Raw genomic sequence first — 24,404 nt, 5'->3', positions numbered from 1 at the left:
ATCCCCACTGCACCCAGTGGCTAAACTCTATGTGGAAAAAGGAGAAACAAATTTTTTATTGAACTCTCCTCAGCTTTTCTACCTTCCTCCTTTGGAACTACATACTTTTCTAAGGTAGCCATGTTCACCACTACTCTCAAGGGAACAGTGAATGGAAGGAGTGTTCAAATACTCCACAGCCACCAGGGGAAGTCCACCAGGACCATTATAGCACCCAAAGATGCCACACTGGCAATCCTGGCTTAGTTGGCTCAGGGAGGTCTTAAAAGTCCACCTTTGAGAGCTCTGGAGTCCACATTCAAGTCTGCCTCTGAAAAACTGTGGTCTAAACCACTGAGCCTTGGGCTTGCCGATCAGAAGGCCGGCGGTTCGAATCCCCACGACGGGGTGAGCTCCCGTTGCTTGGTCCCAGCTCCTGCCAACCTAGCAGTTTGAAAGCATGCCAAAAAGTAGATAAATAGGTACCGCTCCAGCAGGAAGGTAAATGGTGTTTCCGTGCACTTCTCTGGCTTCAGTGTTCCATTGCACCAGAAGCGGCTTCATTATGCTGGCCACATGACCTGGAAAAATTGTCTGTGGACAATGCTGACTCCCTTGGCCTGTAAAGCGAGATGAGTGCAGCAACCCCACAGTTGTCTGTGACTGGACTTAACTGTCAGGGGTCCTTTACCTTTTACTTTTTACGTCTTTACTGGAGGGAAGAGTATGCCCCATGTCATTTTTATAAGCTAGTAAACAACTGGATGCACTCTGAATTTCTAGAATGCCTAGTTATAAAGAAAAATAATGGCTTTAATGGCAGCAAGAATCATATTTCGAGGCTGAAACCCTGAAAAGGCTTGTGGAGTACAGATGGAACCACTGTGTGCTCCTAAGAACCAGTAAGTATTAGATTTGTTAATAGAGGAATGATATTTGTTTCATTTCACTCCTGCTTGCTTTTAGTTCTACTCAAATACATAAATGAATCTATTCAATCATACAAGTCCAAATATGCAAGAATGAGTCTGTGATGAATCTTTTTTCAGATGGTTACGCTTCCGGAAATGTTTGTTCCACAATGGAAAAGCTGATTCAGTGACTTTGGAATCTTCCACAGCAACTGCCACATGGCGCAGTCAGTCAAACGGGATAAACACATAAAACGTTGGAACGTGTAGGATTAGATGGTGAAAGAAAGAATCTCACTTATTACATTTATGCTGCAAACTAAAAAAAATAAATGCTTAATTTTGCTTTCATTATTACAGACGCCAAATTGATACAACTAGCATCTGGGAACATTAGCCAATTCCATCTGGATACTGACAGCAACAAAACTTTGATGCGCCCATGACAAAAACTATGTATTTTTTGTTATGCCTAATCAAACAGATAAAATGTCAGGAAACAAAACAACCTACAGATCCCACAACTAGCAGGAGTTTGCAGCAGATGACCTCCAGTGTCCTTCCCAACCATCCCATTCTGTATTGAATACAGTGTATTATTCAATTTCTGTGAAATATTCCAGGAATCACCCAGAGTGATGAAGCTGGGAGGCCCTGATTCTTAATTTTCTACTTACATTTATATAGCTTCAGGACTGAGGCTATCAGTAGGAGCAAACAAGGAAGCAATGCTTGCCACCTGCTTCCTGGATAAACAAGCATACAATCACTGATAGGTCCACCCACCATTGTGAGGCTCAAAGCAATGAAGATGATGCCTCCCCAGCTGTTGCCATTGGCTGTGGGTTTCTTGTGATGTCACAAAAGCACTTGGCAACTGAGTGGATATAAAGGCAGGCCAAGGGGAAAGCCCTTTTCTATTTCCAGCAGGACACACCTGGCAATGGATGTGGCATTCAGCCCTGCCCAGGTTTCTTTCACTTGGAGGAGGCAAAGTGGTGAGTGGAAGGAGGCAATCCTCTGGCACTGGGATGCTAGGGAGCGATAATAATTCAAGTTTGCTGCTGGTATCTGTGATTGGAAGCTGGTGGACATCTCATAATAGACCTAAAAGTAGCTTCTGGCACAATGGGACACCGTGATGGAAACCAGAGCATACGGAAAAACCGTTTTCCTTCCCGCTGCAGCACTACCTATTTATCTACTTGCACTGACGTGCTTTCTGCTAGATTGGCATAAGCTGGGACAGAGCAATGGGAGCTCAGCTCACTCCGTCACAGGGATTCAGACAATGAACCTTCCGATCGGGAAGCCCAAGAGGCTCTGTGGTTTAGATCACACCTATGAGTAGAGGTGAAGCATTGTGAGAGGGCACGGGGCAGTTGTCATGGGTGCAAAATTGTTAGGGGTGCAAAATTTCAACACCCAGTGCTGCCTCAATACAGCTGTGCCCTTCCATTGCTGGCCTGCATTGAAAACGGCTTCTCCATGCGAACCAGGAAGTGATCTCTGCAGACAACAGAAGGACTCTTCCTATCTTACCTCTGTGGCTGTGATCTCCTGGGTGATGCAGACACCAATAGGCAGTTGAATGTGCATGCGTACTCCATCTGTTTCTCTCTCTCCCACCCACCCCATTCTGCACAGCCCCGGGCACTTGCAACCTATGCTATGCCACTGTCTATGAGGGAATGTGGTCATCAGACTGAGAAATGTTCCCCACCCATGTTTTGCCCCTTTCTTTGCTTTGGAGCATTTCACAGATCTTTTTCCTGCAGCTTGGGGGTCCTGGGAATAGACTCTTTGTTTTTAGCACTTTTTCTGCTGGCAGATGTTGTACATTGCCCATCTTTTACTTGGGATGTGTTTCAATTTTTTCTTGTAACCTGGTCCTGAGACTCAGGTTCAACCTCTCCCCCACAGTTTCACAATTCATCCTAACTCAAGTAACTGAATTTACTACCAAGCAGTGGGAGATACTCAGTGCTAGTCCAGCTCAGAGTAAATCAATTAAAAGATTGCTAACTTGGATTCATTCTCCTTCAACCCGGCCAATTTAGAACATCTGAATACATTGAAGGTGAGGCTGTGACAGTCTCTGCCCATAGTTGGGAATATTTTGGGCCTCTTGTGAACTGTGAGCATAGGTTTGGCCTGATTATTATTATTATTATTATTATTATTATTATTATTATTATACTAAGTCTGCAAGTCTTTTAAAATATCTGAATTAAGTCTTTGTGGCTGCTGGAAAGAGGTGTTAATGATAAATTATGTCCATCGTGAAACTGGTAGTTCATTTGTTTTGATAGAACTTCTGTGCATGCAAAAATAATTCCCCTAATCAATTAGAAGCCATTTTCAGTCAACAAATATATGGGGGTCAGGCTTTTGGGGTGAGCATGTAGCAGTGTTTTGGCATTTATGTAAACTGCTTTGGGTGAGCATGTTTTGATTATTTAAATTTTTTAAATATAAACATAAATACAATACAACTTCCAAGCAGAGTTGAGGTTTCTCTCTTTGTAGGAGTTAACCATTGACCAAAATATTCCCAATTCTTGGAAAATGAGATTACAGAAGAATGGTTTTAATTAAGTTACATTATACAAAGTTAAAACTCTGATAACTTATGCAGCTACCCATATATTGTCATGTACGTGTAATCCCACTTTAGAAGTTTCCAAGTATGATTCTGTTAATGTACTATGTGACTGCTCAATTTGCCTATATAGCTACTTCAATTTTCTTTATTTCTATTAGGCTGAATTCAGATAAGGTCACTGTCGAACCAGCAAAATGGTTACAGAGCAAGGAGGAAACTTACAGTTAAATGACTATATTTTTCTACTTTACATTCTGTATTTGGGGCAGGAACGACAAAATATTTCAAAATTCCCATTAGCGCAGCAAAGTTTTAACTTGGGCCATAGATTTCCCTTCAAACCCAAGGGAATTGCAACCTCATTGGATGCCTCATGGATCAGAATTCATGGATTCTAGTTGATATAGCATTACAGTGGTATTAATAAAGAAACCCTTCTGGCTGAGAAAAAGCATTAAAGTAAGCAGTCCAAGGGAGCTGAGAAATGGGATAAATAGAATGTACTTCTGGCTAGCCAATTTTAACTTGCCACCGGCAGTAGTATGAATCTCGTCAAAGTCACTGTATTGATAGATCATGCTAAAAGCGTAATAGAAAATGCAATTGAGCTAGACTAATGTAACTCTAGCAAATATCATTGCAACTTGCTTGATTTCCATAACCGATACGGCTGCTATTTGGAGGGGTTAAATTTTCCATATACATAATGCATCCATAAAGATAATGAGAATTAGCTTTTATCTTTATTTCATGTTTTTTCACCAAACTTTCAGCAAGCAGCGACGAAAGCTAGAATTAAAATGACGTTACTTTTCTCACACCAGAGCACATACTCTTCCCACACTCCCTGCCATTATTTCGTTTCTCATAATGCTGGATAATCCTCCAGTTCCCCTTTTGTGATTTCCTCAAATGCCGTTATGTTTATGGAATTAAATCAGCCAACTTCAAATGCCAAATGAGAATTTTCATGGACTTATATTTGCATTATGTAGCAGCAACTTTATTGCAACTGTTACATAACTAATGCACTAGCAAGCAGGCCATGTTTGACTGCGCTACATTTGAAAACTGTGCCCATATACATACTTGGATCCTCTTCCACAGATCATTATAGCCTCTTAGGCTTAATGACAAATTATAATGGACAGCACTCAGCAGGGCTGAAATTGCAGAACACACTGTAAGTAAAAAAGTCATAATATTTACTGCATATTCAAGTTTCTGCAGATGCCTGTTATTAGTTTGCTAAATATGCCTACTACTGAGAGAAACAGAGGAATCCCATAGAACTTTAGTTGACTGTCTTTAAAAATTAATTTTAAAACCCAGGGCTACTTCATACAATTTTGCAGGGAAATTAAGGCTGCAGTACTGCCACATGAAGTTTCCAGGAAGAAAGTCCCACTGTAAGCATGCACAGGTTTAGACCATAAATTGCTATGTTTGAAAAGTGTTCAGGGAAGCAAACTCACATCAACTACTGTATTTTTCGCTCCCTCCGCAGGGAAAAGCCCCCAAGAGCTGCGCACCCTCTAAAGAGCGTGCAGCTTTTGCAGGCTTTTTTACGAGGTGGGAGAGGGGACTGACGCAGCCAGTCAGTCCCTCCTCCCTCCTCGGGGAAAAGCCCCCAAGAGCCACACACACACTCCACCCGGCTCTGTAAAGGGAGCGCTGAGCAGAGCCTGGGATGCATACAGGCTCTGCTCAGCGCTCCTTTTAAATAATATTGTTTTTATAATAATAATAATAATAATTTATTATTTGTACCCTGCCCATCTGGCTGGGTTTCCCCAGCCACTCTGGGCGGCTTCCAACAAAGATGAAAAATACACTAAAATGTCACATATTAAAAACTTCCCTGATGTCAGAAGATGTCTTCTGAATGTCAGGTAGTTGTTTATCGCTTTGACATCTGGTGGGAGGGCGTTCCACAGGGCGGGCGCCACTACCGAGAAGGCCCTCTGCCTGGTTCCCTGTAACTTGGCCTCTCGCAGTGAGGGAACCGCCAGAATTTCTTGAATTCCCCGACTAGAAACTAGGTGCACCTTATGATCAGGTGTGTGTTATGGAGCGAAAAATACAGTATATCGGCTGTGTTAGCTCACATAGATCAGAGGGTGCCAAATGTTTTAGACCCGTGAGCGCATTTGGATTTTGGAGTGAGTGCATTTTGTTCCCCACTTCTCCTGATCAGATCTCCTCTCCCCCACCTAAGGCATAGAAGCAGAGTGTGAACACCCACACACAGTGGTACCTTGGGTTAAGAACTTAATTCGTTCTGGAGGTCAGTTCTTAACCTGAAACTGTTCTTAACCTGAGACACCACTTTAGCTAATGGAGCCTCCCGCTGCCGCGTGATTTCTGTTCTCATCCTGAAGCAAAGTTCTTAACCCGAGGTACTATTTCTGGGTTAGCTGAGTCTGTAACCTGAAGCGTCTATAACCCGAGCTACCGCTGTACTTTGGTTTTCCAAGGGATTTGGGTGAAAATCAGATCCAGGAAAACAAATCTGAGCCTTGAAAAGCACACAGAGCTGAAAGATCATCACTCTTCCAACTTCTTCCTTCAGCTTTATGTACTTTTCAAGGGAGAGAAAGCTAACTACACTCACCACTTCATGACCAAGTGGCAAGGAGTATGTTTATGCTGCAATACATGCCAGAGGGCCAAGAGCGGTAGGGAATTCCCAGTCAGGCTGCTGCTGTCATTGTCCACCCCGCCCTCCAGGCACCTTGGGAAACCATATCCATGAACTTTGTCACTGATTTGCCTAGCTCCCAGTGTAGTAAATTATACTACGAAGCAACATGCTTCATCTGGCTTAAAGTTTGGATGACCTTAAAAAAATGCAAGTATACTTGATATCGAGGGTTGGGACAACGTATTCATATGGCACGGTTATCTGCAACATAATAAAGTGAAAAATCATAGAGGATTCCTCAGTCATATAGTTAGGAAAGTGTTGTAGATCACATTTTCATGCTTCATGGGCTACTGCAGTGGATTGTCTCCAACTGAAGAAACCAGGTCAGAAAGGCAGCTGCTGGGAGTGGAGATTATGTGTGTCTTCTGCCGGCCACCCAGCTACGAATTGTGAAGCAGAGAAAACTCATGTGACCTTGCAGCCATTCTTGCGCTGCTGTGTCAGTTACCCACAGGAAAACTGGAGTTCCTTCCTCTCTCTTTCACCCCACGTGAGATTATATGGGAAGCATAACAATTTTCACACCCCACAATTTTCTGAAATTTTGGATCTGGCTCTTCTTAAGTGTTGTTATCTCCTTGCATTTTCTAAGCTATTCCCATTGGGAAGAGAAGAGAAACTTGTCTGAATATTCCATATTTCCTTTTTACCACCTCTGTTAAGCTGCACGTCTTAGATAAACCTTGTAACATTGCTACTTTCACATTTCCTGTTAGTGTAGCTGTTCTATGGCAAAAGCCCATGCAACCACTTTCACCTCTCATAAACTACTCAAATGACCAAACTAGAGTATATTTAACTTAGGGCATGTTTATAGGCATGCCTGTTTATTAGGCTTTGCCCACTGTGCTTGCACACCTATGCTTAGAAACATGCTCAAAGATGTTCAGATCTTTTCTTTCAGAATTTCAGGGGCACAGAACGTTTCCAAGCTCGTTAGCACAAGCTGCCAAAGTAGCAATTATTGTCTTCTGCTGCAGCAGAATGCCAAAAAATGGAAAGGAGAAGAGCCAACTCTCCATTTGTCATCGCACTGTGTGGAAATACGATGTGTGTGCAGAAGGTTCGAGGTTGCAGCATCATTCTTTACATTTTGATTCAAAATCCAGCAATTCATGGATTTCCAGTTTGATCTAAAATCTAGTTCAAAGTGCATTGAACTGGATTTTGAACCAATTTTATGATGTAGTTTCCCAACCAAATAATATGCTGATGTTAGGGGAAAGTGAGCATAAAAATCCATGTCTTAGTGAAAACAACAAATATAAATCCCTAATATTATAGAAAGTTGCTTGCAAAAATGTATATATTTAGGATAAATTTCCATTAGAATGCTGAAGAATTTTCATGAGGTTGTTTTAAAAAGAAACTAAAATTGACAGAGTCATCCATCCTTATTACTGTATTGCTCAGAAAGGCACTCAATCCTCTAGATAATTTTTTCAGGGGAAGCAGAGGGTGCAAAGAGAAGGCAAAAAAACCTCTTCTGTTCCAATCCAAGCCATTAGCTGCTACAAAAGATTCTATTCCACTAGAATAAACAGGTTTACATAAATGTGAATGATGTATTTCAGGGGTTTCATGAACTTAGTTCACAAGCCACAATGCGCAAGTTGACAAGGTGATGACAACGTAGTTGTGCGCACTCAGAGGATGACCTCCAAACCATCCTAAATATCTTCGCAGAAGCTTACGAAAAGCTTGCCCTATCGCTCAACATCCAAAAAACCAAAGTGCTGCACCAGCAAGCACAAAGCAACCCCTCTGCAGTGCCACAAATCCAATTCAATGATGTAATGTTGGAAAGTGTTAATCACTTCTCCTACCTGGGCAAATATCTTTCCACAAAGGCCAACATTGATGCTGAAATCCAGCATCGCCTGAGCTCTGCCAGTGCAGCTTTCTCCCAATTGAAGTGCAGAGTGTTTGAGGACCGGGACATTCGCAGGGAAACCAAATTGCTTGTTTACAAAACTATTGTACTACCAACCTTAATGTATGCTTGTGAAACATGGACCACTTATAAACACCATCTCCAACTCCTCGAAAGATTCCATCAACTGTGTCTCTAAAAAATTTACACATCACTTGGGAAGACAGGAGAACTAATGCCAGTGAACTGGAAGAAGCAAAGATCACCAGTGTCGAAGCAATGATTCTTCAACATCAACTTTGTTGGACTAGTCATGTTGTGTGGATGCCTGATTGCCGTTTGCCAAAGCAACTACTCTATTCTGAACTTAAAAATGGAAAGTGTAATGCTGGTGGTCAACAAAAGAGGTTTAAAGACTCTTTCAAGGCAAATCTAAAAAAAATAAATAGTATAAACACTTACAACTGGAAAACACTGGCTTGCGAGTGCTCCAACTGGAGAACAGCCTTTACTAAAGGTGTCGTGGGCTTTGAAGACACTTGAACTCAGGACGAAAGGGAGAAATGTGCTAAGAGGAAGGCACGTTTGGCAAACCCTCACCGTGATTAATTCCTTCCCGGAAACCTATGTCCCCACTGTGGAAGGACGTGTGGATCCAGATTTGGCCTCCATAGTCACTTACAGACACACTGTTAAAACCGTGTTCATGGAAGACGATCTTACTTGGCTACGAGTGATCGAAGAAGAAGAAAACTCCACAGCATCACACAAAAATATGTGCTTCATGCATACATCACTGATGGTGATGTTACTGAATATCTCAATTTGTGCATTCTAAGGGTTTTCTGTTCTCCCAGTTCCTGTAGGCATAACCCAAAAGCCCCATCATGACCTCTGAAAAACATGCGTACCAGATTGTTTTTTCTCCTAGAGATTAACAGCTAAAATCAACACACAGGGCAACAGTGGAAACTTGCCGGCCACTGCGACAGGCAGCAAAATTGAAAACTGAAATATCAAGATCACTCACAAGATTTCCCAATGGAAGAGGCAGTTATGCACTTCAAGAAACAATTAGATATTTGAAAGCTTTTATACAGTCATTAGAGTCTACTCCGTCAGTAAAAGAAAACTCCTCCGTCTCTGCAAAAAGACTCCTCCCGTCCTTGAATACAAATCCATCTTTCATTCCTCAACAGGAAAGTCAATCATTTTAAGAAGTATAGTAAACAGTGCAGTGAGATGTGAAACACAAGGCTTTATTGTGTCATTTCTTTCTCAGCTCTTCCTAAATTGCTCTCACATGTTTGTACTTCTAAGCCTGCCGCTTTTTCTCAAGGTCAAGTTTACAAAATGTCAGTGATGTCCGTGTGAAATGAAATTGCAAGAGGCCTGGGGAGCAGAAGCGCAACACGGACTTGGAGTTTCTGAAATTGGTCCCATCACATAATGCTTCCTCAAGGCTCAATATCAGCAGCAACAGAAGCAGAAGCAAGCTGCTGTCTGGTAATGAGGCAGAACAATAAATCATCACTAGAGATGATCAGACAACTGGTATGAAGACACGGAAAGGAGGTTAGCACTAAAGCTATATAATTAAAAGTTTGGTGGTTTTGTCTCAGAAAGGTCTTGTAGGCTATTAATTTGACATCTAGCTACAGAATACTCTGCAAGTAGCTTCTGGATAACCCTAGTTTTATCATCCAGAGCAGGAGTACCATCTGTGGAAGTCAAGCTCCTACCCTTTCAGGTTGATGCATTTATTAAATGTGTGGAAGCCCTGTCCTCTTTCTCAAGAATGTGGTCACCCTAGCCCCTGCCTGCAATTTTGCACCTCCCCCCAAAAAAATTATCTGAAAAAAACACCAAGTATTCTTCAAGTCTAAGGGTTTTTGCACAATGCTGCATGATGATTCAGAAGAAGTTACCACTACCACTTCAATGTGGCCCAATACTACGTACCCATTTTTGCTGGTTCATTCGACACCTGTGACAACAAGAACCTAGTTTCAGCAGCTTTCGAGCAAGAAGGCAAAGCTCCCCCAAAATATGCAAGGCAGAGTGTTTTCCTTACAGTAACTAATCTAGGAAGTTGGATGAGGGAGTGTCCCCATCCCTTATAATAATAATTTATTATTTATACCCTGCTCATCTGGCTGGGTTTCCCCAGCCACTCTGGGCAGCTCCCAGCAGAATATTAAAGACACGATAAAACATCAAACATAAAAAACTTCCCTAAACAGGGCTGCCTTCAGATGTCTTCTAAAAGTCAGATAGTTGTTTATTTCTTTGGCATCTGTTGGGAGGGCGTTCTGCAGGGCAGGCGCAACTACCAAGAAGGCCCTCTGCCTAGTTCCCTGTAACCTCACTTCTTGCAGTGAGGGAACCAGCAGAAGGCCCTCGGACCTCAGTGTCTGGGCTGAACAATGAGGGTGGAGATGCTCCTTCAGGTATACTGGGCCGAGGCCATTTAGGGCTTTAAAGGTCAGTACCAACACTTTGAATTGTTCTCAGAAACGTACTGGGAGCCAATGTAGGTCTTTCAGGACCAGTGTTATATGGTCTCTGCAGCCACTCCCAGTCACCAGTCTAGCTGCCACATTCTGGATTAGTTGTAGTTTCTGGGTCACCTTCAAAGGTAGCCCCACATAGAGTGTATTGCAGTAGTCCAAGCGGGAGATAACCAGAGCATGCACCACTCTGCGTACCAGATGGAGCTGGTAGATGGCTGCCCTAGACACAGAATTGACCTGCCCCTCCATGGACAGCTGTGAGTTCAAAATGACTCCCAGGCTGTGCACCTGGTCCTTCAGGGGCACAGTTACTCCATTCAGGACCAGGGAGTCCTCCACACCCACCCGCCTCCTGTCCCCCAAAACATTACTTCTGTCTTGTCAGGATTCAACCCTTGTTTTGTAGGTATAGGTGTATCAGTAGATTCACAGCCATACCATATTTACTCCCCAGGGCTCTTTTAAAGGAACCTTATGGTGCCAGCCCCACACACTATTTTTCCCTTTTCTTTTCTTTTTGCCCTGAGCAGTTAATTGTGTACAATTACAGGTATTTGTGTTTCCTGAAGCAGTCCTGCAAAAGGATCTTCTTGGTGATGATGCCAAGATTGTGGAATTCCCTACTGGAAGAGATCCCCCAGAATCCCTTTCTTCCCTTCAGTTACTCCAGGAAACTTCTAAAACATGATCTGTTGTTTTATATTTTTTACTCTAAAATTTAAGTCAACATTTTATATCTTTGCACTGCTATCTTTTTGATGTTTTAATTTAATTCCTGCCATTTTTAGTTGTGGTGATATATGTACTATTTTCTATTCTTTTGTATTGTTTTGATGTATTTTTATATTCTTATTATAAGCCACTTTTATTGCTTTAATAGGAAAAATGGAGAATAATGATAAACTAAACTAGTTCAATTAGATATGCTATACTGTTATCTTATTCAAATTTGTAATCTTAAGCAGTGGAAGTCATCTCTGCTTTTTTAAAAAAGATTAAAAGTCATTCTCCTATCTCTATTTATTGCCACAACTACATTTAAAATGTAAGGAAAGGGTGGTGTATTTCAGTCAAATAGTTACCGCTTCAAGAAAATGGTGTACAGTGGAACCTCGGTTTCTAAACGTAATTCTTTCTGGAAGACCGTTCGAATTCCAAAACGTTTGAAAACCAAGAAGCAATGTGCGGATGGAAAAATCCATTGAGAAAAAAGAAAAACATGCTGCAAAAGCAATTTGACTTCTGAGGCGCGTTCGGAAACAGAAGCAATTACTTTTGGATTTTCGGCATTTGGCTTCTGAGACGTTTGGCTTCTGAGATGCTCAAAAACCAAGGTTCCACTTCAGTATTATTCTGAAATCCTCCCCCCCCCCCCCATATTGGTTATTTTTCATTCAAAGGCACACTTCTATTGAATAAAGTACATGGTATATCCAGAACCAGCCTTACATTTCTGAATTTCAGATTAAATACTTCCTTTCCTTCAATGGGTTTATGGGTGCTCCAGAGGGTTAATTAAACATAAAACTGGAATCAAACTTACCAATCCTACATGAAGTAGAGATTCTGAAACTGATAAGATTGGAAGGAATTTATGAGAAGGCCTTTAAGCCACAAAAAGCTGAAGCAATATTTTAGCAAGAAATTAAGCATCCGTTCTAGGCAAACAATCTGACACACCAATATTGAATTCTCAGTGGTTCATGTGTGTTCATCAATTCTTTTTTAGGGAAGAATCATGGAGAAAGTTTGGGTGGTGATGGGGAGCATTAGATTGCCTTTAAGCTGTTGGCAGAACAGTTTGGAGCTACAAGCAATTGTGGTGACAGGGTTTGTTGCATGAGCCTGTATTTTCTTTCATACCAGCAAGTTCTCTCTGCTGAAGATGGACAAATTGAAATTGAAATACTTTATTGTCACTTGTACAACTTGTATACAGTGAGATTACATGAGCACCCCCACTCAACTCTCTTAGTCTTAATTCCCCTCGTTTACTGACTCACACCCATCAAACCCGAAAGTCAGTTGCCCTGTTCTTATCTTTTCATTCAGCAGCCTAACAGCCCACGGATAGAAGCTGTTCTTTACCCTGTTGGTGCGACTAATCATGCTTCTATGTCTTCTGCCTGAGGGCAGGAGATCAAGAAATTACCGGCCAGGGTGTGAATCATCCCTGAGTATTTTCCTCACTCTCCTGAGGCAACGTTCTTCCGCTATTTCATCCAGTGGATTCATGGGACAGCCCATAATATCTTGTGCTGTATTCACCACCCTCTGTAGGCACTTCCTATCAGTTGATGTCAAACCAGCGTACCACACCGTGATGCAGTCTGAAAGGACACTTTCTATTGTCCCTTTATTATCCACTTTCTGTTTTAGACCTGTGCACCCATCCATGCCCTAACATTCCTTGATCACTACAGCTGCTATGGAAGGCAGAGTACCTTGGGAGATCCTATTCTCACTCGGACTTTTGCATATGTTATATACAAGGGACATATTTGCCAGTTCAGCTGCACTGATGGCTCCCCCAACCCCGAACTGTAAATCAGGCACATCTGCAACAACAGTATTATTGTACTATAATGTGTGGTTTTACACAGCTTTTCTATTTTACCCCTCCCCTCATTCCTCTCTCTCTCTCCTCCTCAAAGTTAACTTCAGTTCGGATATCAATCAAATACTTTCTCAGACTGCTTCATGCAGCAGTGACCCTAATGAAATAAATAACTCTTTTTAGTACTGAAAAGAATTGGATCTCAGGGGCTTTATATCAAAACTATCTCTGCAAGCAATTTCATGGTCTGTGGTATAGTACATGCATGTATTATTAAATACTTTGTATATATATTTAAAAACTTCTTTCTGGTGTTTCAGCTCCTTTTTTTTTTCTTTCCCGTGTTATGATCTACTTTTCTTTTCCCTTCCTAAATAATATTTCAAGACCAAATGCTAATTGGTGCAATTCTTCCCATGCTATCCCCCATATAACGCATTAGAACAGGCCACTGGGTTCCTTACTGAAAATTGTTTGCCCTAAATACACATTAATGATTTTAGTTTAAAAATTGTGTTTGAGTGGTGGGCAGAAAACTTTCCCCCTTTTTTCTAAACAGTCTAGAGACCAATTAAATGCATCTCTAAATTGCTGACTGACTGAGATTTTTATCCACGGAGTTCTCTTTTCAGACCTGCCTAACTCAATACTTTCCCTCTTGCATGGAGTACTTTACAGCTGGAAGGTTTTTCTTCAGCACTTGGGAAATGTAATGAAGTGGATGTATATTTTATAAATGCATTTATTCATATACAGCACTGATAAGGGAAAAAAATCCTGGGGTGCGGGGATTTACTCCACTGCCCAGCTCATCAGGGTGCCAGTCCCCGTGGGTCTCTCTGGTCAGCAAAAGAAGGTGTCTCCAGACAAGTTAAAGAAGCAAAACAGCAGTCAGTAGACCTGATCCTTATTTGTTGCAACAATGTTCAAATACACAGAGTGGGAACCCCAAGCATGGGGTTGTATGAATCTCTCCCCATTTCCCATTATGCATTTTTCAACAGCATCATCAATACATCACAAATATGTCACAAAGTAGGAGTGTTTGGCATGTAGAAACGTGAGTCCATAAAGCCTCTCCTCCTAACAGAGGGGAGGGGTTGTGGGCGGAAGCCAGTTCCCCCTTCTGCAGGGGGGCGTCTTCGGCCCCCTGCGTCAGCTTACCTGGCTTCTGTGCCGCGCCTGTAGGCCAGCCAACAGGGCTGGCTTGGGGGCGGGGCTTAGCCGCATTCAAGTGGCCACGGCAGCTCCATGCTCTCATTGTGCGCCCAGAAGTTGACGGATCACCCGCCCTCCCTCCCTTTAGGTCATATCTATGCTTCTGACCTTGCTATGGACTTTGGTTGGTTGCCCTGGTTGCCCAGGGGGCCTGGAAGGAATTTTTACCCATTTGGTAAATTGGCACCAGCCTCATGGTTTTCTGCCTACCTCGTAGCAATTCATCACAACTTTTGAGCATTGGCGGTTAGGCATTGGAATATGTGTTGTGTGTTGGAGGGCTGGTTGTGGCCATCACCTACCCTTCCCCTTTTGGGTATTCTGTTAAAGGACTCCAGCAGTCATGGATCCTGTCCTATGTCCTGCTGGTGGCTAGGGCCATGGCACAACATCCGGTGACATCAGGGGAAGCTTCCAGTTGTATTTGCATCAACAAGCTCCTCCCACTGGTTGTTAACCTTTGAATGACTCCCCGCTGAATGGGGTGGAGTCATGTAAAGATTGCTTGATCCAGTGCCTAACCCAATACCACTCACATGCTGTAACCAATAAAGTTGTGGCCTTCTTTAGCCCATTAACCTAAAATACTGGTGTCCCTGTGTCTTATTCATCTCTAAGTGGATGGCGGGTCCTCAACTCACAACCCACCCCTGTCAATAACCCCAGTTCCCAACACCTTTTAACTACGCTCTTCCCCAAAGAACAATAAAAGTATTTACATAGCCCTCCAGCTGCAAGGCTTTCCTGTGCTTCTCCTTTGAAAGTATCAGGATTCAACCCACCAACCCGATGGATTTCTGCATGGGGTATGTGCTGCCCTTGATCGCTTCCTGCCTCCTATTGTGGGGCTAAGGTCACACCTTATGGAGGAGCAAGGAGTATGTGACCTTATGCTTAAGGGATTATGGAGGCAGGATGAGGCCTGCATTCCCCTCTTCCAGAGGAGTCATTAGCTGTTGTAACCAAGGAAATCGGTCAAGCCGTTGAATTTTGGCGATTATTTGTGACGTTTCTACAGTTTTCTGTGCAGTCATACCTCGGGTTACAGATGCTTCAGGTTGCATTTTTTCAGGTTGCAGACCGTCGAAAACCCGGAAGTACCGGAATGGGTTACTTCCGGGTTTTGGCGGTTGCGCATGTGCAGAAGTGCTAAATCGCACTTTGCGCATGCGCAGAAGCGCCAAATCGCAAGCCGCACGTGCGCAGATGCGGGTTGCGAATGCTGCGGGTTGTGAATGTGCATCCCGCATGGATCACGTTTGCAACCCGAGCATCCACTGTATTGGATTGTCAGAGGAAACAATACGATGCATGGTATTGACTTATTGCTACAATTTTCTAGACTGCTTTTCTGAGCTTCTTTGCTGTTGTTCATGTATGGTGCTTGTGTAAGTGGTCATTGTCCTGGCCTTAGTTCGAGACTGTGGTGGGAACTTGGGATTTTTGGGGAGTCATTTAACTACCCCCCCCCCCCGGTTTTAACAGCACTTCATGGAACTGAATTCTATGAGCATATAGAACTGAATTCTCTGCAAGTGTAACTGCACAAAGGAGTTGTGTGGATATTTTGTTAGCCCTTGCAATCCACTTTGGCTGCCTTTCTTTGCATAAGTCCAGGCAGCTATGAGAGTGCAGGAATGGGTAAGAATTAGGTAACTGATGTAAATAAAACCCAACACTTCTCCATAAACATAGATGGCGCTCAACTCTGCCTCTTCTTTTTGTACTTATTCTTCATACACTTATTTTAGTCCTCTTCATGCACAAAATGTCTGGAGAAATGAAGAAGTAAGATTGTGCCTTCTAGTTTTATGCCCAAATTGCACATGGATCAGGCCTTCTGGACAAAGCCATTGTGTGAATAAGTTGTACACACTGTTAGATTCCAGTGGAACAAATAGCTAATTGGAGTGGTCAAATAGCATAGCTTCATCAGTTATCCAATAATTTATTTAGACAGCACCTATATGATATTGAGTGACAGAATAATTTGGCCACCATGAAGAAATGTTGTCCATGGTATTATTTTTTTCCACCTAGTCATTTTGACACTTTGGCTTCCTATTGGCAAAATTTGACAATTCCAAAATGCAGACACGCTTTCACTTTCACAAAATAGAATATACTGCCTTCGGCTGTACTTGAGAGTCAATTTCAAAAAAATTCCACTGGAAAAAAATTATGTCCATGTGGAGATGGCAGTATGGAGTCAGTGGCTCATGTGCTTCTGGCTTGCACTGTTTATAAAGATTTGAGGAGTGCAGTTCTTACCCCTCTACTACTGTCCATGCCAGGTCACTCAACGATTGCTACTGTGTCCTTTCTTTTAGCAGATCAAAGTGATTGGGTGACAGCAAAAACTGCAAGGTTTTTAGCGGGGTCAATTAGAATGAGATCTATTATTTGATTATTGATGTAAACCTCCAAAATGTATTTTGTATAGTTAAGTTTTTATCTCTATCTTCAGTACATTGTATTTTATTTTATTGCTATGGCTAGTGGCTGATGCAAAGAAAGATTCTTCTGATTCAATCTAGGCAAGGTTAAGCACACAGGCCAGTCTCCAACTATAGTAGACCAAGTGTCCAGGAGCAGGTAGCATGGTCTGAGATAGGCAAGAATGGTAAGGTTGAAGGGCCAGAGGCAGAGGATCTAATTCTGTGATAAAAAGTGTACTATGAATGCATAAAGTCCCAGGTCCAGTCCCTGACATATCCAGGGATAAGCCTAAAGGCCTGGAGAGCCATTGCCATCCTGTGTAGACAATACAGAGGTGGATGGATCAGTGATCTGACTCAGTATAACACAGCTGCCTATGTTTCAGTACAAACAGATGGTCATATTCCACAAGGGAGCGAGGCAGGCCATAGGAGTCTCTAAAGCATCCACTCTCTCCGGTTAGATGCTCAGACTGAGGAACAAAGCCTGAGGGCTGCAGTTATATAAAGCCAGCTTTGGGATGGAGAAATAATTTTTGTTTGGTTTACTTTTTGCAGTGAACTGATCCGGTCCGACACTCCCAACCTTGCTTGTGGATTGCAATTCAATTCCCCATCACATTAAACACTTATCCAGATTTTTCAAGTGCAGATGCACATACAAAAAAGTGTGTTTTGTTTAAAAGCTGCATACAACAGGTGGGTTTTACAGGTGAGTGCATTGGAAAGCATTGGGAAATGTCTGTTTTATTTGCACGTGTCCACTCCCTCCAGCAGCACAGCACTGCAGCCCAAGAGCCACAACTGCAGTTCAAGCTTCACCATACCCCATTCATCCTCCTTGGCAGCCTTGCATCTGCCCAGGCCATTAGTGAACAGAATTTCCAGTCTGAGATAGACTGAGTTGGAGAGGTTCCTTCACCTACTCTGTACTGAAGGCTGGGGGCAATAAACGTGCATGGATGGGTGCTGATAGGTTAATTTGGTCACATCGTTGGCAGGATGCCTAGGAAGAATTAATGTGGGTCCACGGGTGGCGCTGTGGGTTAAACCACAGACCTAGGATTTGCCAATCGGAAGGTCAGCGGTTTGAATCCCTGCGACGGGGTGAGCTCCTGTTGCTCAGTCCCAGCTCCTGCCAACCTAGCAGTTCGAAAGCACGTCAAAGGGCAAGTAGATAAATAGGTACCGCTCCGGCGGGAAGGTAAACGGCATTTCTGTGTGCTGCTCTGGTTCGCCAGAAGCGGCTAAGTCATGCTGGCCACATGACTGTATGACAGCTTCCTTGGCCAATAAAGCGAAATGAGCACCACAACCCCAGAGTCATCTGCGACTGGACCTAACGGTCAGGGGTCCCTTTACCTTTACCTTAAGGGGTTGGCTTCCCCAAGGGTAATATTAGTTTCCCAAACTTCTCATTTCCCCTACAGATGTTATCAATATAAGAGGCCCTAGTTTAGCCCATTTCAAGTTCCATGTCCCTTTATGGCGGGTTGGGTCACAAAATGTACACAAAGGGATGGAATAGCACACAATGGAACAAACAGGGTTCTTATGATATGCAACAGGATGGAACAGACCTATGTTTGAGCGACAGTGAGACTGAACTAGCAACTCAGCTCATTCCTAAACCAGCCATCATATTGTTTGCTATCCAGTTTGCCTGACAAAAGGTGGACTGGTAAACTGCCATAGAACTTTCTGGTCATTATTTCATTATTTGGGTAATGCGGCAGAGCAGCAAGGATCAGGCTAATAGCTTCATCTGCCTGAGATCTGTCTTGTTGCTACCAGACTATATACATTCAGTTCCCCAGCACGTATATGCATCTAGGCTTTGTCTGCACAACTTGTAGCTTACATTTCTGTACCCTGCATGATAAACATTTTGCAATTCCTTGCTGATCTGTTTTTAAAACTTTGACATTATTTGAAGAATTCCAGCTGTGAAACTAGATTAGTAATTAATTTGGAAACCTGATCAGGACATCTACTAGAGAAAAAATGCACCGACAAAATGCAATTACGTTTCAAATTCACCCATACATTGCAAATAGCATTTTCTGCTTTCTGTAGAGTTCTCTGGACGACAACGTGTTGCTCACAATTCTCCCTATAGATGCAGTTAAAGAGCTTCAAGATTATTATCCAATGCAATGGACTATCCAAAGTCTGCAGTGCAATCAGACAGGGGGAGCATATCATCTAAAATTGCTTCCACTTATATTCATGTTTAAATATTTAATCATATAGATATCAAAGGCAGAACATAATAAAATTCATTCAGAGGATGAGCTATATAATTAATGTTTGGAGAAATATTTAGAGAGGTGACTCAGCTGAAGGCTTGATCATTCTGGCAATTATGAGGGGGGAGGGGGAATAGCATTTAATGATTTTAATTCTGAATGTGCTGAGGTCTTTGTCTCCGTGGATATTAGTATGCAGTGGTCTGTGTCTGTGCCATTATACCTTTTTCTTTTACTAATCGTTTATTTGGGATTCTAACGTTTCTTTCTTGACTCTTCCACGCAAGAATTCTCTTTACATCCTTTCCTTCTTCACCCAACCCTCCTTCCCTCTCCCCCAAAATCTTCACACCAGTTCAAATAGAAACATTTAAACAAATGCTAATACAAAAAGAAGATTAAACGAGGATACAATAACTTTTTTCATCATGAATATTACAAATACAGTGGTACCTCGGGTTACAGATGCTTCAGGTTACAGACTCCTCTAACCCAGAAATAATACCTCGGGTTAAGAACTTTGCTTCAGGATGAGAACAGAAATCACGCGGCAGCGGCTCGGCGGCAGTGGGAGGCCCCATTAGCTAAAGTGGTACCTCAGGTTAAGAACAGTGTCAGGTTAAGAACGGACCTCCAGAACAAATTAAGTTCTTAAACTGAGGTACCACTGTAACTAACAAAAAATAATAACACTAATATAATGGAGAGAGAAAATCAACATTGCACTCCGTTTCCCATGTCATTGGGATATTACTCAGCCAATAGTTCCAAGAATCCATTCCAACAGATCTTTTCCTTATGCAGTTTGCTAACTAGGACCTTCATATGTGCTGCCTGAAGATCTTGCATCCAGAAGTTCTTACATCCATCCCTCAGTATCTGGTGAGATACGCGGAAGCAACACAATCAGCAGGGCAGAGCCACAACACTAGCTTCCCTGCAGATGGGCAGATGGGTCACTTTCCAGGAGAGGTTGAGCTGATGGAGATCATAGTGTTGTGTGAGTGCACCAGCAGCCTGAATCTAGCACTGATCCCAGTGCACCCACACTCCACCCAGAAAGTGACTGCAACACACTTGCCAGCAAGCAGGAGGGGAGAGAGCTCTTGTGCTTAGCTTCTGCTTGCAGGCTTTCCTTAGGGATCTGGCTGGTCGCTGTGAGAAAAGGATGTTGAATGTTTATCTCAGTGAAGACCTTACTTGGGAAATCAATACAACCTAGGTGGTTAAGAAAGCCCAACAAAGACTCCATCTCCACAGAGTATTGCGAAAGAACTATGTCAATCAACATTTGATGATCTCCTTCTACCGGTCCACAGTAGAAAGTGTCCTTTCATACTGCATCACCGTGTGGTACGCTGGTTTGACATCAACTGATAGGAAGTGCCTACAGAGGGTGGTGAATACAGCATAAGATAGTATGGGCTGTCCCATGAATCCGCTGGATGAAATAGTGGAAGAACATTGCCTCAGGAGAATGAGGAAAATTCTCAGGGATGATTCACACCCTGGCCGGCACTTTCTTGATCTCCTGCCCTCGGGCAGAATATATAGATGCATGATTAGTCGCACCAACAGGGTAAAGAACAGCTTCTATCCGTGGGCTGTTAGGCTGCTGAATGAAAAGATAACAACAGGGCAACTGACTTTTGGGTTTGGTGGGTGTGCGTCAGTAAACGAGGGGAATGAAGACTAAGAGAGCTGAGTGAGGGGTGCTCATGTAATCTCACTGTATACAAGTTGTACAAATGACAATAAAGTATAAAGGAAAAGCAGCTAGATGGGCCATTGGCCCGATCCGGCAGACTCTTCTTATGTTCTTATGAAGCTAGCATTGTGACTCCACCCAGGGGTGCAGCGTGGGGGAAGGGACTGCCAGGGCAATGACCCTGGGCAGTTTTTTTCTGGGGGGATGCCGCTCATCGCGAAGCAGTTCAGGATGGGCAGGGAGGCATGAGGAGGATGCAACAGCCATGCGGCCTTTGCTGCCCTGCCAGCCCCGAGCCACTCCAGTGGCACTGGTTGCAAGGACTGGGCTGGCGTGTTATGCCCCCGCTCTGCCACACCGCTGACTCTACCCTACCAAGTGACATGTTTGCGGGTTATTTTCTACTAATGGAGTAAAACCGTGACCCTGTGGGAGCATTGCTTCTGCTCTTTTTCCAAATCCGCTCTGCTTTTTTGGTGGACAGCGTTGCAGCCGGGCATCAGGGCAGTGATTGACGCCCCCTTCATCACTGTCTGGGCCATGTTGGCGGAGCTGGGCAGGGTCCTGCCCAGGTGTGACCCCTCTGACCAAACAACACCAGCGGGAGGCATGGCCATGGGAAACTTAAACTGTGACGTGGCCAGGAAGCCGTCCTCTCGTGCCCTTCGCCAGCATGCAACTGCTACTTTACAGATATGTGACCCTTTGAGACATTTAGAGTATTTATCTCCACACTAATTCTGGTTAGGACTTTTCTCCAGCAAGTTGTTACCTTCACAGTAGATGAATTAAGTCTGCCTACAGTTACCTACCCCTCCAGAATTCATCATCAGGAAATATACCTAGACACTCAAATATTACAATATTTTTTGGTGGATTAGTTTCATATGCAAACCAGCACTTGACATTGTGTCCAAACGTGACAAACTATGGTTTGATCAAACCATAGTTTGCCCCTGCATACCAGCATCACATAAAAGGATAAAGCCCAACTTTGTGATCGTGCTTTGACCAAACTAGAGTTATCCAAATTCAGACACATATGGCAAACAATGGATTGATCAAACCAGATATTCATTGAACTGTGCATGTGAGGGAAGAGGGGAGCAAGCAAACAGCAAAATACTCCAAACAACTTGTATGTCACGCCTTTCCAATTTTTAAACTTACAAATTAAGGAGGCTTATATAATCCCAGGCAGTTTGCATTAGTATATCATTACCATTCTGATTGGCCTACCAACCATTAATATTAAAAATAAGTGGTGATCTGGTCCCATGCATTTGAACAGTATTCTAGTTTCATGCTCTGTGCTTGGCAAAGTAAACTAACACTGGATAATAAATGTCTGGTTCATAAAAAATTATATTGGTATATGCCTCAACCACAAAAAAATAGAAAATATTGACAAATGTGTTCTTCCTATTTTGCAGTCTACACAAGACACCATACTGTTCATTTGTCCTCTTTGGCAAACATACAGCAATGAAGTGAGAATCCTTACCGTCTCTTCGATTAAGCCTTGCAAATCCTGGGCTGTGACTACTGGACAGCTCCGTTGAACTACTGAACGATGATTGAGGCAAGGCAGACACCAGCTGATCGTGACAATTATCTGTCAGAGAAAAACATCATGCATCAGGCTCGCGCACTTAAACAAGGACCGCTGAAAACCATAACTAAAACAGAACACTGGCAAACATCAGAATTGACCTTGTACTTTTCTGATCACGTCCCCACAGTGTGTGTCTTGGGTCTATTATAAGTTCCAGTCCTGAGCCGGCACTTTGTATTTGATCAATATTTCATCAGATTACCATGGTGTAATTTACTGGATTCTCTGACTCTTTCAGTGCCCCTTGTTCTAACTTAGCTTTGAAGACAGACTTGATAAATGGACGGGAGCTTACTAGCTATTATTTACGACCAGAACAATTGACACCTGCTAGTTCAGCTTCAGCTTGAGTAAAACCCAGCAATGTCCATACATATGCCATATATATCGTTAGGTGTTAAAGTGCTATCACACTTTCAACGAACAGCTATCTCTAGAGAATTTTTGTAAAAAGAAAAGCCTGCATTAAGAATAGATGAGGTACTCAGCTAAGTGGTCTTTTTTGTTCTGCCAGGGTGGTTGTTTTTTTGTGGGGGGGGGAGGTAATGTTTGTGATGTAGAAGGAACATGAAATCATTATCAGGCAATTATTAGTATGCAAGTCTTGGGCTTTTAACACAAAGCAGCAACAGTGTTTCAGAAAAGGGGATTTAGCAGCCATTCCCAATCAATGACGCATAAGCAAGCAGATTCTAATCAATATTTCAGGATGTTAAATCCTTTTCCAGCCTGATTGCTAAACAGGACAAGCATTCTTTCTCCATTTATATCTGCAAAAAATAAAATAAAATAAAATAAAAATAAATTGAGAATCAATAGCTGCTCTAGTTTTAGCTGAAAGAAAACTGAATGGAAAAAGAGAGAAAAAGGCCAGGAAATGTTGCCCTGATTATGCCCTGCTGGCATTTGCTGTTTAGTAAAAGCAAGAAAATTATGTAAAACTTCTCTGTTGGAAAGGTAACCAATAGGTCCAATAAATAGTGCTGGATGGGTCAAGAGCAGTCTCTTTGGTTGCACTCAGCAGAGTAAAAGAGGATCAATGCTGAATCTTGCCTTCTACCAAAAGATGTGTTCAATGAAGCTATATAAGGGTTTACAATATCACATCTGCCTTTAAAGAAGGAATTAATTCTAATTCATTGAGCATCCTATCCAAAGCAATAATTTCTTAGGGAGCTAGGAAAAACGAAAACAATTATATCCATAGAAGAAATCCTGATGAGAACTATTAGTGCTGGTTCTTTCACAATATCTGCACAAAGGGGTTTCAAGCACCTTCGTTCTCCCTTCTCCCTAGAGAGGTTGTGGTCATGCAAATCAGTATGCATGTAGAGTTTTTATATTTACGCTGAATTCCTATATTCACTTTATTTGGGTAGCCTCATTTTGTGGCTGTTTACCTAGGGTGCACAGAGTCTGCTGGGATTTTCCTCGGTACAAGACCTTTTGGAAGAACAGTGTAAGAACTGTGAATGAAGTAGCCCAGTATTCTGTTTCCAGTGGTGGCCAATTAGTTGGCATTCAAATGAATACAAAGCTAGAACCATCAGCTTCTTTATATATATAATTTTTATTAAATTTTGTGTTATACAATTTAAATTATTCATTTTGCATCCTTAAAATATCAATGACTCCCCTTCTTCTCTTTCCATGGTTCATTTTACATATCATAAATCCCTGCATATTTTACAAAAACTATACCATTCAGTATTCCATTACTGCATCCATCAAAACTTATTTACACTATTGAATTTATCTTAATAAAGGTAAAGGGACCTCTGACAATTCAGTCCAGTCACGAACGACTCTGGGGTTGCGGCGCTCATCTCGCTTTACAGATCGAGGGAGCTGGTGTTTGTCCGCTTCCACACAGTTTTTACAGGTCATGTGGCCAGTATGATTAAGCCGCTTCTGGCAAAGCCAGAGCAGTGCATGGAAATCCTGTTTACCTTCATGCTGGAGTGGTACCTATTTATCTACTTGCACTATGTGCTTTCAAACTGCTATGCTGGGAGGAGCAGGGACCAAGTA

The 24,404-nt window shown here is 42.6% G+C and overlaps 1 protein-coding gene and 1 long non-coding RNA gene across 8 annotated transcripts in view; one reads left to right on the top strand and one right to left on the bottom strand.

Moving 5' to 3' along the window:
- The window catches only part of CNTNAP4 (contactin associated protein family member 4), a gene marked incomplete at its 5' end in the record, with an annotated part of 272,470 nt that overhangs the window by 196,596 nt on the left and 51,470 nt on the right, over nucleotides 1-24,404 (bottom strand). For 6 of the 7 annotated variants that reach the window (XR_013977143.1, XR_013977144.1, XR_013977145.1 and 3 more), the window contains one exon: nucleotides 22,263-22,373. Coding sequence is in view for 4 of the 7 variants with exons in the window: in XM_080972303.1 (XP_080828429.1) it covers nucleotides 22,263-22,373 (111 nt within the window). Of the gene's footprint in view, nucleotides 1-1,567; nucleotides 1,680-22,262; nucleotides 22,374-24,404 lie in introns of those variants that run through there. The other variant, XM_080972305.1, reaches the window with a different exon arrangement.
- Nucleotides 1,678-22,466, top strand: LOC308458433. The gene is made up of 2 exons (XR_013977403.1): nucleotides 1,678-1,888; nucleotides 22,192-22,466. It is a non-coding gene; the product is annotated as an uncharacterized lncRNA (long non-coding RNA).

Source organism: Podarcis pityusensis (genome assembly GCF_964106645.2).
Source record: "Podarcis pityusensis genome assembly, chromosome: 11".
In the NCBI taxonomy this organism is placed as follows: Eukaryota; Metazoa; Chordata; class Lepidosauria; order Squamata; family Lacertidae; genus Podarcis; species Podarcis pityusensis.
Note: the sequence above shows the minus strand (reverse complement) of the source record. Positions and strands in the feature narration are given on the sequence as shown.